This window comes from Macrotis lagotis, chromosome X, assembly GCF_037893015.1.
Source record: "Macrotis lagotis isolate mMagLag1 chromosome X, bilby.v1.9.chrom.fasta, whole genome shotgun sequence".
Classification (NCBI taxonomy): domain Eukaryota; kingdom Metazoa; phylum Chordata; class Mammalia; order Peramelemorphia; family Peramelidae; genus Macrotis; species Macrotis lagotis.
The window spans coordinates 310,543,731-310,562,363 of NC_133666.1; the positions used below are offsets into that span (position 1 = coordinate 310,543,731).

Here is an 18,633-nt window from a genome sequence, read left to right on the forward strand (position 1 = left end):
GGAGGAAAGATAATATGTTGGATATGTTAAGTTTAAGTTTCCATAGAATATCTGGCTTGAGATGTCCAGTGAATAGTTGGTGATGCAAGTTTAAAGTTCAGGAAAGAAATTAAGACTGAATGAGTAAATCTAATAATCATCAGCATGGGGATAATAATTCAACCATGCAAGCTGATGAGATCACCAAGTGAAACAGCATAGAGGAAGAAATGAAGAGGACTCAACATTGAGTCTGGGGAATCATTTTGATTAGTGGGCATGACCTGGATGAAAATACAATAAAAGAAACTGAAAATGACCTTACAGATAGAGCAACAAGGATAGAAAGATGCCACTGAAATTTTCTGACAGGATCAAGAAGAGGGTAAAGGCTGCAAAGATGGTAAAAACAAGGAGGATTAATAAAATGATCATTAGATTTGACATTAAGATATCATTGAGGGGCAGCTAGGTAGTGCAATGGATAGATTACCAGCCCTGCAGTCAGGAGGACCTAAGTTCAAATATGACCTCAAACATTTAATAATTACCTAGCTGTGTGACCTTGGGCAAGTCACTTAACCCCATTGCCTTAAATTTTAAAAAAAAACTTTAAAGATATCATTAGCATTTTTGGAGAAAGTAGTTTCTGTTAATGATGAAGTCTGAAGCCAGACTGTGAACAGTTTAGAAAGGAGTGAGAGGAAATGAAGTTGGAGGCATCAACTATAGATGGCCTTTTTCAAGAAGTTTAGCCAAGAATGGGAAGGAAAAATATAGGAAATTTGCTAGTAGGGATGAATGGATCAAGAGGATTTTTTTGAGGATGAGAGAGACATGGGCATGGTTTTAGGCAGGTGGGAAGCAGGCAATAAACAGTGAAAGATTGAAGGTAAATTTGAGAGTGGAGATGATAATGGGGGCAATCTACTGGAGAAGATGTACATGTAGGAGGGGTTGGCTTATGCAAGGAAAAGGGTATAAGGGAAAAGGAGATCTTGGCAAGGGGCATCTGGGTGATGTGGGATAATAAGGAAGAGAAAAAAGGGGAAATCTTTATAAATGGCCTCAATGTTTTCAGTGAAATGTGAAGAGAGTTGGAGGTGAAGGGGAATCATGGGAGATTGGGAGATTTCAGGAGTAACAAAAAGTTTAGAAAAGTCACTATGGTGAGTAGGATAGTGAGTTAAATAGGGACATATAGAAAGATTACCTTGCTTCAGTAAGAGAGCCCTTTGAGATGATGAGCATAAAGCTACAGAAAACACAGTTTCATGATTTTCTTATAAGAGAAGGAGCAAAGACAGTAAATTGTGGAAATGATTCAAGGGTGAGCTTTAGTAGGGCAAGGCTGGTAATGAAGTAAGGAAATGAGGGACAATGAGAGACAAGGACAGTGGAAAGTTGAACTGTTTCACCAAAGAAATCAAGATGGGAAAGAGAGAAGAGTATTGAGGGATAGAAAAGAATTGAGAGATCAAGGGCCTATAGGTCATAGTGAAGCTGAAAAGGGAGCATAAGGAGAAGGAAATGACTACATAATATGAGCAGAGAAGGGAACTTCAGAGTTCATGAACAGAGAAGTGACAGACATTTGATGGTTATGGGAAGGGAAAGGGTTATGACCATCTTTGTGTATGGCAGAGGCAGAATGGAAAAATAGATTATGTGAAGTGATTAAGTTGGAGAACTGTAAAGTTAGTGTAATTGGTGGAGTTTCAATATGTATGGTGAAGTTTCCTTCTGGGAGGAAAGAAGGTGGAGAGGAGAGATAGAAGTTACCAAGGGGGAAAAAAGGGAAGCTCAGTAAATAACTACTCCAATTTTGAGTGGCTTTACATGGAAGCCAATGTTTGGTGACTCCCTAAATCAACACTGGTGATTACTGCCATTTTACAAATGGAGAAACTAAAGACACAGAGCTTTGTTGATTTTCTTGAGGTTACATGAAAGACATTATTAAGTCTGATCAATATACTAATTTCTTGGACTCCAGCTCAACAATAAGCTCAAAGGCTGGTTAGTGGTGGGTCCATAGGCTTCATTTAACCTTTCTGGGTCTCAGTTTCCTCATCTGTAAAGGTAAGATGTCAGACTGAATGATCTTTAAGATCTTTCAGCTCTAATTTTCTGTAAATCTTGGACTCAAACCACGAAAAAAAAATCATTCCCCCAGCACCATTCTGTTTTGAATTCCTGGCTAGCAGATGACTCTCTGGCAAAGAAAGAGAGTGAAGTTTCATAAATGTTCATCCTTCAAAGACCTAGCCCAAGTTACACTTCTTCCTTGAAGCCTTTCCTGACTAACCCTGGTCATAAGGATCATTCTCTTAATTCCTAGAGCATTTAGTCTATAACAAAATAAATTAGTGTTTGATTATAAATCCTCTTACCAACCTCTTCCCCACTTTGTTTTCCTGCTCTTGCCTCCCTACAAAGCCTGCATTTCAGCTTTTACCTCCATGATCCTGCTCGTTTTGGAAAACCTGTGCCCAGTAATCCTGAATTGTGTCATTCTGATGATGTAAGGCTATCCTCTGGTGGTGAAAACGGCAACTGCAGGGGCTGGGGAGGATCTGTTGTTTTGTTTTGTTTTGTTCTTAAGCACCAGGGTTTTGGGAAACAGTTTCTCAGACCTCAATTTTTCCAAAAAGCAGAAACTGCTCATTTTGTCCTTCTCTATGTCCCCATTGCCCGGCACAGTGACTAAAACAAACTACCACTCCATAAATGACTATCAATGGCCCACCAGCCTCTGTAGCCTCCATCCACTGCTTCTACTGGTTGGGGTGAAAACAGTTTATGAACAAGGTACGCCTAGGTCATTGGTTTATTTTGTGTCCCTTATCTCACATAGTACAACTAATTCTGAGCATGCAGTGGGAGTGCAATAGACAGATACCTATTGTAGGTGAGAATAAATACCTAGTTAATCTTAGGGCAAACACAAACGCTAAAATTAGTCCAGAAAATAATTTTATCTTCTCTCTAGCCAAGCTGAATCACTAGATTTACCTTAATCTGAACCTCTAACCCAGAGCACAGCTGAACTGGCAAAAAACTGGGGTTGGTGGTAAGGAAAGCAACAAGCCCTTTCTTCAATGTCACAAATATGACAAATCTAGGTGGAAAAGACTATCTTTAATTTCAACAAATTCAATGTCATATTTTTCTTCTAAAAAGCACCATGTAAATCTTAAAGCATTATATAAATGTGAACCATCACTAATATTACTGTTCGAATAGAGTATTACTCAAAGGTGACACAGATTTCAGGAGCATAGAAAAAAATGAAAAGGTTCCACCCAAGACCTATTTACTCCCAGAAGTCTTTCTTACTATTCCTAACTAGTCACCTCCTAGAAACTCTTATAGCACCACAGTGGCATCTTTTATCACTTATTTAGCATCTACCTCATAAACTATGTTATCCTTATTTAAATTTATACAAGTACTGTCACATAATAATGACAATAACTAATAATAGCATTTATCTAATATTTTAAAGTTTGCAAAGTATTTCCCAAGTTATCTCTTCCGGTACAAAAATATCAAAAGTTTGACTTTTTTTTAGGTTTGTTTTATTTTTACAAGGCAATGGGGTTGTGGCTTGCCCAAGGCCACACAGCTACGTAATTATTAATTGTCTGAGGCCAAAATTGAACTCAGGTCCTCCTGACTCCAAGGCCAGTGCTCTATCCATTGTGCCACTAGTAGCCCCAAGTTTGACTCTTCAATGAGAATATGACCTCCCTCAGGGCAGAGATCATTCAATTCACAAAACATTTATTAATGCTAGGGTCCAGAGTTTTAAAACAAAGCAAAACAACAGTCCAGCCTTCAAGAAGCATCCATGCTAAGGGGAATGATACAGTGCCAATGTCTCCCATGTCAAGTTTAGAAAACAATTTGGAGCCCAATGTGGCTAGATCATAGAATACATGAATTAAAGCTAGTAAGAAAAATGGGAACCTCCATAAAAGGGCTTTAAATGTTTGGCTAAGGATTTGTTTTTTATCACAAAGTACCAGGGGAAACATTGAAATTTCTGATCAAAGATTTGAAATGGTTGGACTAATAATTCCAGAAGATTATTTTGGCATTTGAATGGAAGATGGACTGGGGAGGTGGGAGACTGAATGAAGGGAGACCAATTAGGAGACTCTAGATCTTTACTTTGAGGATTAAGAGGGATAAGGTGATGAGAGACTGGCCGGGTGAGTGGAGGGAAATGTGTGGAAATAGAATGACAAGGAATTGCCAATTCTCTGGATATGAGAGGCAAGGGAGAAGGAAGAGTCAAACATGGAACTGTGGTGAATGGGTGAATGGGTGGAAAGAACTACTACAGAAAGGAAGGAGGGACAAATTTAGAAGCAAAAATGAGTCTTTTGGACACATTAAATTTCAAATGCTGCTGAGAATATCTGTTTGGAAATATCTAGGACACACTAGTGATGTGGAAATAGAAGTCAGGAGAGACTAATGTTGGATGTGTGTATGTATGTATATACATGAAATGTTGTGTATATATATATATATATTATATATCTTATACTTCTTTATATTTCCACAGCTTCTAACATAACATATTCTGAAAATATTTGTTGATTGAATGAAATGAACCATATTGGTATATCCAGTACTAACATACTTAAGCCTATTAACAACATATCTCCAGTTCTTTTGAGCCCTAGATAGAGACCTAAATGAATTCAATAGGAATGAACATTTTATCAATTTCTAAGCCACAAAATTCAGCACTATTTTATAAAATAGGGGGAAAAGTTGCAGTTCTTAAACAAGCTGTCTGCAATAGAAACCTTTCCATTCCATGGCTATTCGGGAATTACAGATTTCATTACTGGTTGCATTTTCATTCATACACCCGTCCCACTCACTGGTTTTGTTGGAGTCAGAGTATTCCGCCCCCCCCCCCCCCGCCATTTCAAGACTCCCTTGATTGCCATGACTCAGAAAGCTCTCCTTTAAGATTCATGCTATTCATATTTAACAAACAATCTAAATTCTGGGGGCCATTATCTGTTGAACCTCAAGAAATTTCCCTTCCTTAATGAATTTGGTACCCAGGTCACATCTATTTTCACCCCAATTCCTGTGCACATTCAAGAAGACTTCAACACACATATTGAATGCCCTCTCAAATATCCTCCCTTCTCAATTCCCCAGGACTTCCTCCTCCATTCCATTTAGGCTACACAGATCTTATAATCATATCAATTATTCCACTTCCATGGAAAATTAAAATGCTTCATTATCGCCTTTTACAATTCCATCTCTTGCTCCTCATTCTCACCATAACTGACAATCCTTCCATCCCTCACTTCTTTCCCAATCCATTATCCTTCTACTATATTCACTTTCTTCCTTTACCCATCTTGACCTTTTACTGATCAGTCCAACTCTACATTGTCATCTATTTTTGAATTCCTTGTCCTCCTATCTTATCATTGAGCATACCTTGGCAACCTTGGATCATATCTCAAAATAGGCCTTCATGTCAGCTACAAAAAAAAATCAAGAAACTACTCATTGGATTATTCCAAATTTATTTTATTTCACCTTAACTGAGCCCTCACTGAAGCAAGGTAATCTTTTAGACCTTTCTAATTGATTTACTATCCCATTCACCACAGAGGCCATTCAAAACCTTTTTATCTCTCCTCATATCACCCTACTCTCCTTTCCCTACTCCCTCCTCTCAACTGAAAACCTTCATTAAAAAGCTGAGGTCATTAGCCAAGAGCTTCCTCTTCTTCCCTCCTCATTTTGCATAATTCAGATGCCTTCCCCCACTATTTCCTCCATTTTTTTTTTCCATAGGAAGAGGTGGTCCTTCTTGTCAAGGCAAACTCCTCTTTATTCATTCTTGATTTTATCTCATTCCATGTCTAGAGCAGATTACTCCTCAATCATCCCCATTTACAATTTCTATCTCCTAGCTTACCTTACTATGTACAAACACATCTATGTTTTCTTCATCCTTAAAAAAAAACAAATCCAAAAGCCCCCAAAACCCTCTCATTTGATCCAACCATCACTACTTATTTATCATCCTTAGCCTTCTTGGCTAAACTGCTTGAGAAAGTTGTGTATACTAGAAGCTTCCAATTCCTCTCCTCTCACTCTCTCCTAATCCCTCTGCAATATGGCTTCTGACCTTATCATTCAACTGAAACTGTTCTCTCCAAAGTCATTAGTGATCTCTTAATTGCCAAATTCAATGGCCTTTTCCTAATTCTCGGCCTTATTGATCTTTCTCCTGCCTCTGACACTGTCAATCATTCTCTTTTCCTGGATATTCTCTTTTTTGTGACACTGCTCTCTCCTGTCCTGCCTGACTGTTCTCCAGTCTATTTGATTCCTATTGCTCAGTGTCCTTTGCTATATCTCCAGGTCAAGCTCATTAACATTGGTGTCTTCCAACATGCTGTTCTGGTTCCTTTTCTAACTTCATATCAGGGGTTCTTAACCTAAGGTCTGTGAACTTATTTTAGAAGCATTTTAATCCTATGTATTTGATTACATAAATCTTAAAATATTATTTTCTGAAAAAGGTTCAACAGACTGCCAAAGGGATCCATGATACAATAAAGAGTATATATTACCTCTTGTAATAATGGTAATCATTTTTAAGCAAATGATTACCAAATCTATTATCTATTATTTATAAATACACATATATATACACACATATACACACAATACATACATACATACATACATACATACACAGATTCTTCCCTGACCTTTCTTGCATTCCCACTATTTTTTGAATATTGTGAACTGATGCTCCTTAAGCATCTCAAAATCCACATGTTCACAATTGGCAGAACTCATTTTCTTTCCCCAAACCCTTCTTTTCCAGTTAATATCCGAGGCACCACCACCCTCCCAGTCTCTTAGCATCATTCTCAATTCTTCTCTTGCCCTTACTCCACATACCTAACTTGCTGACATGTCCTGCTGTTTCTCTCTTCTCTTTCTATCCATTCCCATGGCTATGCCCCCTCCTCCATACAGGCTCTCATCACCTCGCTCTTGAACCATAGTGATAGCATTCTGGTTGGTCCTCCTGCCTTCACATCTTTTCCCACTCTTATCCAAAGTGATTTTCCTAAAGTTCAGGTCTCAGGTTATAGACAGATATGATATTATGCCTCCATATTAACTTCTACGGTCATATATAAAATTCTCTATTTGGCATTTAAATCTCCTCACACATCGTTCTCTTCCAGTCTTAACTTTAGTCTCTCCTCCATGTTTTATGATTCAACAACACTGCCTTCAGATAGATAGATAGATAGATAGATAGATAGATAGATAGATAGATAAATAGATGTGTATATAAGAATGTCTGTATATATATATGAATGTGTATATATATTATATATATATAAATGACCTTCTAACACTCTAAATTACTCTAATATTGCTTCCTTATATGTACCCCATAATCCAGTAAATTTGGCCTACTCCAAGTTCTCCAATGGACTGCTTTGCATTGTCTCCTCCCCAAGTCAGAACATATTCCTTTATCTCTCTCTCTCTCCTGAAAGTTCAGCCATCCTTCAAGGCCCACTTCTACACCCACCCCTTCATTAAAGCCTTCCCACCAGCCAGAAACGATCTCGTCCTCCTCAGGTCCCCCACCTTCTCTGATCATGTTTCATTCATACCTGTACTCTATTCTGCATTACAATTATTTGGTTATATGCCTTCCCTTCCCTTTTGCTGCTGTTCTTTGGTCCTCTCAGGTGTGTCTGGTCCTTCAGGACCTCACTTGGGGTTTTCTTGGCACAGACTGGAGGGTTTGGCCATTTCCTCCTCTAGCTCCTCTGACAGTTGAGGAGACCAAGGCCCAGAGGGTGGAGGGGCTTGCCAGGGTCACAGTGACTCCCAGACCAGCATTCTGTCCCACCCACCACCAACCTTCTCACCCCAGGATGCTCTAAAGTCCTGGAAGCATTCTGGATTTTTGCTTCTCTGTCTCCCTCAAAGTGGCCACATTATTGACTGAGCCCTGACCATCAAATAACATTTGCTTAGTTGAATAAGAAAAAGGAGCCAACAGGGCACATGTGAGCCACCAGAAGAAGAGCAGATCAAATGAATAAATAGAATATTACCATTTTCAGAATGGAAAAATAGCTGCAGGTTGGGTTAAATTATTCAAAGTCACACAGCTAGTTAAAAGCAGATATGGACAGGGCTGTGAGGCAGAGGAGGGGCATAAGAATGGAACTTTGATTTGCTAAATTCTTCAATCCTGTGCTATGTACAGACAAAACTGGTAAGGGAAGGAAAATGAAGTCAGCCCCGGTCTGTATGGGCCTTTTAAATGTTCATAAGGGAGAGGACAGGGAAAAATGATTATCTAAATGAAGGGAGGGAAAGGAGAAGTAAGGTAAGAGAAGAATTAATAGGTGGAGGTCATCATAGATATTAGATACATATTGTAATATAACATACCCTTCCTGTGTTAAATAATGCAAAATTAGAATGAGAAGATTTTTTCGGCGAGCTTCTGCCCTCATCTCACCCTGTAAACAAAGAAGGAAATTTAGATGAGATGGAGATGAAACATAACATATTCTTTTTATAGCAATAAGTACTAGAAGGTAAACATAACCTGTCAAAAACAGAGTGTGATTTAAGAGGCAAAAACCCTTCACTGTCTCAAGGGTGGCCTAAAGTTGCTTTCCATTCATACTCCCTTCTTCAAGCTGCCTTTTTGATTGTAAACTTAAGGTACAATGTTTTAAATTAGAAATGCAATTTACTACTTGAACTTCTTGCTGAAAAGCTAATTGGGCTTTTATCAAAGGGAATTCATGGAAAAACACAACTACTCTTGGGACTATGTTGAAGCCAAAAGAGTAGCAAGAAAAGCATAAGACCGGACAAAGGAGGCATCTTACATTCCCTCAGGGCTGGTCCCTATGTCATTTTAAGAAAGCATTCCAGGAAATCATTTAGGATTCTTGAGGGTTTATCTGGAAGGAACCTCAGAGGTTTTCTACCCCAGTCATAGATGGGAAACTGAGAAGTTCCATAACTTGCTAATCATGAGAATAGTACTGGGATCTAAACCTAGGTCCTCTGGCTCCTCGGAAGTGGGTAGACCAAGTAAACATCTGGAATGTTCACAAATATTTTAGTAATCACAAAAGAGAAATTCTTAAATAGCAGACTTCTCACTGACAAATAATAATTAAATTGTGCACATTTGGAATTTTTATTCACAGTATTAATGCCCAAGTACATTTAGCTCATAGATTTAGAGCTTGAAAGGGATTTTTAATCTGGAATTTATGGATGTCAAGGAATTCCCAGGGAATTTCAGGTCTGTGAATTTAGTTTAGTAATAATATCTTAACTGAATTTCAAGATCAATAATTGGTTTTCTTTGTAAACATATTTTATTTACGTGTTTAAAAACATTCTGAAGTGGGATCAACACATTCAGATCCTCAAGTCCAATTGCAAGGAGCAAGATATTTCACACAAATCCCATCCTTGGTGCTAATTGTAAACCCAATACGTTTTAGCCTCAGACAAATCCTTCCAGGTGCACCAATTTTAGGGCAGGCACACAGGGGGTTTGATTCCTCTTCTCCTGTTTGCTAGACTGCCAGAGGGATTACATGACCCAATCTAGAATCCCTAGATCTAGAGACCAATCCCTTCATTTTTACAGAGGAGGAAAATGAGGCCAGAGAAGGAAAATGTTAATAAATAGCATGGCGGGGCAGCTAGGTGGTGTAGTGGATAAAGCACCAGCCTTGGAGTCAGGAGCACCTGGGTTCAAATCTGGTCTCAGACACTTAATAATTACCTAGCTGTGTGGCCTTGGGCAAGCCACTTAACCCCATCTGCCTTGCAAAAAAACCTAAAAAAAAATAAAAATAAAAATAAATAGCATGGGCATTATTTAAACCCAAGTCTTCTGGGTTCCAAATATGCAACCTTCTGACTCTGTTCTCTGAGAATGGACAATTTTATAATCAGTATGTAAGCCACATTGGAACTGAGGTTTACTACTTTTTAGTCATGCTTCATTGCTACTCCCAAAAGGATTATTTCCCTAGCTCAGTTACCAGTCTTATCCATCATGCTTGATTCTGATTGAGCTGGGTATCATCCAAAAATCAAATAAACACATCTTCAAAGGATAAAGATTTGTCATTCTCCAAACTATCCAAAAAGAATATGTTATAAGCAGTTTACAAATTGGGGGTCCAAAATATGAGCAACAACTTCTCAAAATAACTATTTTGACAGAATCAGCACTGGTTTGGATATATAATAAGTTGTTTTTTAAAAGAAAATTATTTTGACATTAACACCTCATACAAAAAGTTTTCAAATGGAATAAAAACAAAGTCACTTACTATAAGTGCTCAAATCACGAATCATTTCTAATCTTTTGTAAATTGTAATTAAACTTTTTTTTCTAAGTTTGCCAACACTTATTTGAGGTTCTGATGCCAATATGAGCAATCAGACTCACATTCAGCTCCTCAAATCTTTTATTAGGGACCAGAAAATAAAGTAAAAACAAAAAAAACAACTAGTGTACTTTAATGATCTTCAAAATTATTACACAAAGTTAAGGCATGAAAAAACAAGCAGAGCCACAAGTAGAAGTTTTGTGGCAGAGGCATGAAATGAAGGTATAGTTTGGAAAACACCAGCTAAGCCAGGAGGTCACTTGAGGAACAGCTTCTTGGGGGGGATACAAAATACCTGCCAGGATAATTTACCCCCTGACTCGTATGCCAGCAAGGATCTCACTTAAGTAAAGGAAGTATGTGTCATCTGAAAGCTTCCTATTTTAACTATTTTTGCTAACCAGATGTTAAACTCAGCTGATTCTAAATAAATGAACAAATAAGCATTTATTATGCACTTACTAGGTACTAAGCATTTGGCTATATTCTAGGGATTCAAATTAAAAAACAAAGCAGTCTCTACCCTCAAAAGAGTTTATATTCTAATGGAGTGACTTAACACATATCAGCCAGAAAAAGGTTCTAAGTCTAATTGCAATGAGCAGGATGTTTCACACAAATCCCATCCTTGTTGCTAATTATAAGTCCAATAGTTTAGCCTCAGACAAATCCTGCCAGGTGCACCAATTGTAGGGCAGGAGCTCTGGAGGTTTGATTCTTCTCTTGTTTGCTTTTGCAATTTCTTTTTCATTCAGAGAGACCAAAGGAATACTATGGAAGCTTGGAAAGCAGATTTATTATCTAGGCTGCTAGCAGTGAAGTAGCCAAAGGGTCAAGTCCACACATAAATCAAGCCAGATATCTACTTACAAGTTTGTTTATCATTTCCCAAGTTCCTAATCCACCTCTCCCCCTTGTTTACTCGCAGCAAATCCGCTTGCAGTCTCTTCCCCACCAGTCCACTTCAGTCCAGTCCACCTCGGTCTGCTTCTACCTTCCCCTTGGACGGCCCTCTGATGTGAACATTTACAGGGTTCACAGTCCTACATGACAAGGCCTCATGCCAAATCTGAGACTTACAAGAGTATCATCATAAAACAAGTCGTGTAACTGTACCTTATGTCCAGTAAAGCTGGACAACTGGGATCTCAAGGAAATTCACATCAGAGCCAAATATCATTTGCTTTACAAAGGTGAAGCCACAAGGGTGATGAGTGGTATCTCACTGTCTGTCTGTCTGACTTTCTTCCTGAGTCAGTGTTTTAGCCCAGTTATCAGTTGATTGATTATATGTAAGTATAGACTATGGAATATAATAGAATATAGTAAATTTTCTATACTGTTAAGTGTACTGCAGACCTAGTTAGCTGATTTCACCTCTCTCTCTCTCTCTCTCTCTCTCTCTCTCTCTGTCTCTGTCTCTCTGTCTCTCTCTCTCTCTCTCTCTCCACACACACACACACACACACACACACACACACACACACACACACACAAAGAATCAAAATTATTATGAAAGCATTACATTATCAATGCAGATCAGGATCAGGGAGATAAAGTGAGAGGGGATCTCAGAAATCAATTAGCTCTTATCCAATCTTTTCATTTTACAAATGGGGGAAAAGTGATGAATAAAGTATCGAATAAAGTATCAGGAAGACTCATTCTCCTGAGTTCAAACTTGGCCTCAGACATTTATTAACTGTATGATCTTGGGCAAGTCATTTAACCTTGCTTGCCTTAGTTTCCTCATCTGTAAAATGAGTTGGAGAAGAATTACTCCATTATTTTTGTTAAGATATTCACAAATAGGGGCGGCTAGGTGGTGCAGTGGACAGAGCACCAGCCCTGGAGTACCTGAGTTCAAATCCAATCTCAGACACTTAATAATTACCTAGCTGTGTGGCCTTGGGCAAGCCACTTAACCCCATTGCCTTGTAAAAACTAAAAAAAAAAAGATATTCACAAATGAGGTCTGAGGAGTTGTACATGATTTAAAATAAACTCAAATATCAGTCCTGGATATTTTACATACCTTAATAGCATTTTATTACTAGAAGTCCTGATGGCCTTCATATTTCTCATCTCTATATATATAGATACATTGTGTATCTACATATATATATATATATATATATATGTATGTATATATGTATGTATGTATATGACTGCCTTCCTCCTGCTTTGCCCAAGCTGCTATGCATTGTGGAAGAGAATATACTTAAAAGACATCATCGATGCCAGTACCAATATTATCTCCTCCCAATTTTAACAGTTGTAGGGTGCTATTGTAGTCAGTTGAAAGGGCCTACAGATATTATATTGGACATTGATGTTGAACAGCTTGTCTAGATTATTAACAGTCTACAGTTCATTCAACAGGTCTCTAACTTTGTCTCAGAGCATTTTATTTTGAAAGACAGGTGATCAGGAAATCAATAGGTACATTTAATAATGAAAAATATCTTATATATGAATGACTGCTAACTAACATTGATAAATTGGTACACCAAATCCCAGTCAAATTGAAAATAAAATTGTGAGAATATAACACATGCAATTAACAGCCCACATATAACAATAATTCCTCTCTACCGATAACAGAAACACGGTCTGGTGGTAGTATAATTCTGACCCCTGGCTCTAGGTCCCATACACTATGGGCAATACCTCCAACTGTTTCTCCATGGTCATAAGATGAAAGAAAGCAAGCTCTGTATAGCTAGCAGGAGAAATCCCATGGCAAAGAAAATGATATGGAAGAACAGTAGAACAGAAGTATGGTCCCAGATAAATGGAAGGAGAATTACACTCTTTAGAGTAATAGGCACATTAAGAAGAGAGGTGGTAGGTTTGGAAGAAAAAACACTGAGTTCTGTCTTAGACATGCTGCATTTGTGATGCCCATGATACATCTAGTTTGAAACATCTATCGGATAGTGATGGGAGTCTGGAGCCCCTAAGAGATGAGAAAACTGTAGTCTAAAGTGGTTCCAAAGTCACAAATGAGGTAACAAGAGTAGAGGCAGCATATTGAACTCAACTTCCTTAATTCCAAATTTTATTTTTCTATTATGGCTGTGAGCATTATCATTGCCCAGGGCATAACCAAGGAGTTATCCTTGATTCCTCATTCTCTCTCACCCTGCCCCATATGAAATCTGTTGTCAAATTCTGTCAATATTACCTCCTAACATCTTTTTATTTATCTCCCCTTCTTTGTGATATTACCACCTTCCTGGTCCAAACCCTCATCACTTCCTACCTGAACTACTGACTGCCTGCCAGAAGTCTCTCCCTACTACAGTCCATTCTCTACTCAGCTGTCAAGTTAATCTGACCATGTTCCCCTCCCCTATTCAATAAACCACCCATGGTGGTTCCCTAATGCCCCCAGGCTCAAATACAAAATCCTCCATTTGGCATTCAAAGCCCTCCCTGTTGGTCCCCTCCTACCATTTCAACCTTCTTACATCTTACTCCACACTATCTACTTTGTGACTCAGTGACACTGACCTCCTCCTTGCTGTTCCTCACATTAGACCCCTTTCTCCCAGCTTTGATCATTTTGACTAGTTGTCTCTAATACAAGGAAATCTCTCCTCCATACCTCTGTCTCCAGGGCTCTCTGGCTCCCTTCAAGTCCCCACTAAACTTCTACCTTTTACAAGAAACCCTGAGTTAAAATAAGCCTAAAAAAATCTATTACTTTTGTTGTTATTATTGTCTTGAGCCTTCCTCTTTTGTGAAAGGATCTAAGACCCAAAGCAACTGTAAAGGACTGAGCCGTCTTCAAGGAAACATCTTTAGCTTCTAATGAGACGAGGACAAAGGAAGCATTCTTTACCTCACCCAGATCCTGGTGTGGTCCCCTCTCCAGGTTCTTATATGATCTACACTCAAAATACAGGTCGAGTTCACAGGACCAGCCAGGCCAGGGGATTTTTCTGCCCAATAGTAGTGCCTACCCCCCCGCCACTACCTCCTGTGAGAGCAACTGCATGGTGCAGTGGATAGAGCATTGTACTTAGAATCAAGAAGACTCACCTTCATGAGTTCAAATCTGGCCCCACACACACACTTTAATAATTTTATATAGATGGTGACATTTTCACTTCAAGTTCCAAAAGGGCAGGAAGTTTATTATCTTTGTATCCCCTTAACACCTAACAAAATATCTTGAAAACAGACTCAATAAACATTTGTAAAATTGAAAATAATTATATTGAATGGATCTATTATCTCACATGGCTGGATATTTCTTTTATCTGTACAATGTAACCCTTCCTTGCCTTCTCACACTTTTTATCTCTGTCTTCCAAAGATCTGCTCAATGTACTAGAAATTTTAATTTTAATCATTTTATATTCTGTGGGTACCACTGCAACTTTGGAGCTTTCTATTATCCCTTATTCTTGATATATAATAAGATGATCCCCTTTTCTAATTATATTCCTTAAATAATTTCTATAATGCAGGTGGTCATTTGGAAATATGCTGAACCCCACATGTCTCCAATGGATCAACCACAACTTAATTCTTTGGAGACTGTGATTTTCCAAAATTTTCAATTACACCAGAAGAGTGTGTTAAAAATATGTGTGGAGGTGGTTGCAGTGGATAGAGCACCAGCCCTGGAGTTAGGAGTACTTGAGTTCAAATCTGGCCTCAGACACCTAATAACTACCTAGTCGTGTGGCCTTGGGCAAGCCACTTAACCCCATTGCCTTACAAAAACCTAAAAATAAATATGTGTGGAATCATTAAAAACATTTCACAATCACCCAAATGTAATACACTCTTCCTTGTAGTCTTTTCTGAGACCAGCTGCCCATATGCAGTGTTATTCTGACTGAATTTTACTATGAATGGACTAAAGGAAATTCTTCATTCATATAAACTAGAAAGGAATTATAAATTGAATGAATTAGCATTTGCCATAAAATTCTCATTTATTGCCTTGAAATTGAGATTTGCTTCACTTATAGTGCCATCTAGTGTTAATATGAGAACATTCTTGCATGAAATTTTCCCAATAATTTGATGACAGTTCCTTAAATTATTTACAACTTAAATTCTTCTTCTACTATAAGGAAGGATCATGTCCTTTCAAAATAGAGTCTATAATTTCTTTTTTTTTAAAGCGGCCAAAGACAATCAGGAGAGAAAGGATGAGGTTCAAAGCCTGTTTATAAATGACTAATTTCTTCTACCCTTGGCTCTACCTCTAAAAATCCAACCTGTCTTTCAAGGTTCAACTCTAATGTCATGGTTTCCATGAAGTCTTCCTTGATGTTACTCGACAAACAATCTTTTCTTCCTCTGAGTTCTTAAAGAATTTTTCTTGCACCTAACACCTGGCACTTAACACCCACTGCTTGGTATTATTTATGCACATGACTTATCTTTAGACTGTTATTTCTTCAAACATATTATCCCTATCTTTGTAACTCCCATCATACCTAGCACATTGTCTTGCTTTACTGAGCAGGGTGATTCAATAAATAATTTGTTGGAAAAAAAATTAATCAAAGGAAACTGATGTTGAGATATAGTAAGTGACTTGCCCACACAGCTAATTAGTAGCTGTGCTAGAACTAGAACTCAAGTCTCTTGATTCCCAGTTCAGAATTCCTTCCATTAAAACATACACAGTAGACTAAGACTGCTTTTTAATTGGCCTATAATCATTTTACAGCTAAGGATACCTAGTAATTAGCCCTTGGCTCATATGAAATAGCAATTAGTTTTTCTTTCATCAACTCAAAAGACTGCAATTTTATTTATGCCTTTTAGTTCTCACACTACCCATAATTTCCTGATAATATCACTGGGGGGGGGGGGAACAAATAAAAATAAGTTTAAAAAAAAACTATTCGACATCCTAACCTCATTTAATAGAATATGCAGCATTCTATACCCACAATCCTCCAGTTTTGTTTGCTTTGTTTTTTAAGCAAGAGAATATAGGTGTAGTTCTTCATCTATTAACTAACTGGAACCAAAATTGGCATGTACCTAATCTGAGTTTAAGTGTTATTTTCATCTATATTATATCACTATAATCATTGAGTATATTATTTTACCAGTTGTTTGCTTTTGTTCTGTATATTTCTTCCCATAACCACATATCTATTTTTTTTCCTTCTGGTACAATAATGCAATTATTCATTTATATACCACAAATTATTTCAATTATTTCCAGTCACTGGGTTTCTACTTTATTTCCAGGTTTTTGTTACCACAAAACATTATTAAGAACTTTGGGATATTTCTTTCTGTCCTTAACAAAATTTTTTTTTTAGGTTTTTGCAAGGCAAATGGGGTTAAGTGGCTTGTCCAAGGCCACACAGCTAGGTAATTATTAAGTGTCTGAAGCCAGATTTGAACTCAGGTAGTCCTGACTCCAGGGCCGGTGCTCTATCCACTGCACCACCTAGCCACTCCAAAATTTTTTTCCATAATGGATGGCTCAATTAAAGTTCCATCAACCATGTGCTATTTTTTCTGAAGCTCTACGATGCCAACTATTCCCATTTTCTGTCATTTTTATCAGTTTACTAGACATGAAGTAAAACTTCAAAGCTATTTTTAAATTTGCACCTATCCTATTATTAGTACCTTGGGCATTTTTTCATGTGGTTATTACTAGAGCTGTACTTCTTTCTGGAACTGTTTGATTGGTGACCTTTTAAAATTTTTTTGTTAACCAGTATTCTAAAATAGAACAAATATGTGTAACAGTGGCTGGTAATGGCTAGAATGTCACAGTACTATTGTCTCTGTTTAAATCCTTCCACAAGAAATATAGAATTGAAAACAATCTTAGAGACCATCTAGACTATTTACATTTCCAGTTAGGACTGTCTCAAAATTACTTCAACTATACATTAAGCTACTGTTAAAAGTATCCACAACCACCCATGACTACAGCTTTTGCATATGGTATTTGTATATGGTTAGTACTTATTTATGAAAGAAAAGATAAATTTAATCACATTCAGCTTATGTCATGAAGTTAGGAAAGATCCTTCAAAAATACCCCAACAGGGTAGAATAATGGGCTGAGGTTAACAAGAAGAAATTGAATAGGATTAGTGATTTAGGAACAGGGGAGTTATAAAAGGCATATTAGATAGATTGCTGACTTGGAATCAGGAAGATTCATCTTCATGAGTTCATGGCTTCAGATTTAGGGAATTAACACAAATAACTAAGACCAAGAGTGATTCCCCAGTGGATAAGCAATCAAAGTATATAAAATCCTTTTCAAAACAAGGATTGCAAACTATCAACAATTACATGAAAGACTTCCAAATCACAAGAGTAAAACACACTCAATAAATTAACAAAGGTAGCAAAAATTAGGAATAGTTAATGATGGAAAGGTAATGGAAAGATAACATTAGTGGAGTAGTAAATTGGCCCAACTCTTCTGGAAAGTAATTTAGAATAATAGGAGAAGGGGAGAAAGGGAAGACAGCAATTTGTTAATCATTTACTATTTTCAAGGCTCTATGTTATGTACTTTACAAATATTATCTCACAGAAGTCCTGCAAAGGAGATGCTATAATTCCCCATTTAGAGTTCAGGAAATTGAGGCAGTCAGAGGCTCTATGTGAATCAGTTCCTTAGATATCAGAGAAACTTGTTGCAAATTTGTCTCAAAATAACAATTTCCCTCCTACTAATCTGAACTACATGGGTTTTATTTGTGGAAAAAAAATTGTTCATTTTATCTCCAGTGATCCTCTCTATCACTTGATTATTCATGAATACTTGTCCTATTCATAGTTTTTTGAAAGATAGTCCTTTCATTGCTCCTTTAAGTTGACTTCTATATCTAAGTAACATAACTGTTTAGAATTCATTTAGGTGTATGAAATAAGATATTGCTCTAAACAAAATTTCTGCCAGAGTTTTTCTAGCAAAAGGTGTATTTTGGGCTCAATCTTTGGGGTCTTTGGGTTTTAATCAAACACTGTAATCTATTATGATCATTATGTTTCTTTAAGATGTATACCTAATTCTGTGGGGGGGGGTGGGGGGAGGGAAGTAAGATTGGGGGGGAAATTGTAAATCTCAAATAATATCTTTAATAAAAATAAATTAAAAAATAGATGTATACCTAAAATGTATCCTAATCAACCCTTGATTGTTTCTTTATAGTATGATTTG

General features: G+C 37.4%; 1 protein-coding gene across 4 annotated transcripts in view; it reads right to left on the minus strand.

The window, feature by feature from the left end:
* The window catches only part of KATNAL2 (katanin catalytic subunit A1 like 2), a 143,092-nt gene that overhangs the window by 76,021 nt on the left and 48,438 nt on the right, over nt 1-18,633 (minus strand). For all 4 annotated transcript variants that reach the window (XM_074200495.1, XM_074200497.1, XM_074200496.1 and 1 more), the window contains exon 2: nt 8,473-8,543. In XM_074200495.1, coding sequence (XP_074056596.1) covers nt 8,473-8,543 — 71 coding nt within the window. The remainder of the gene's footprint in view (nt 1-8,472; nt 8,544-18,633) is intronic.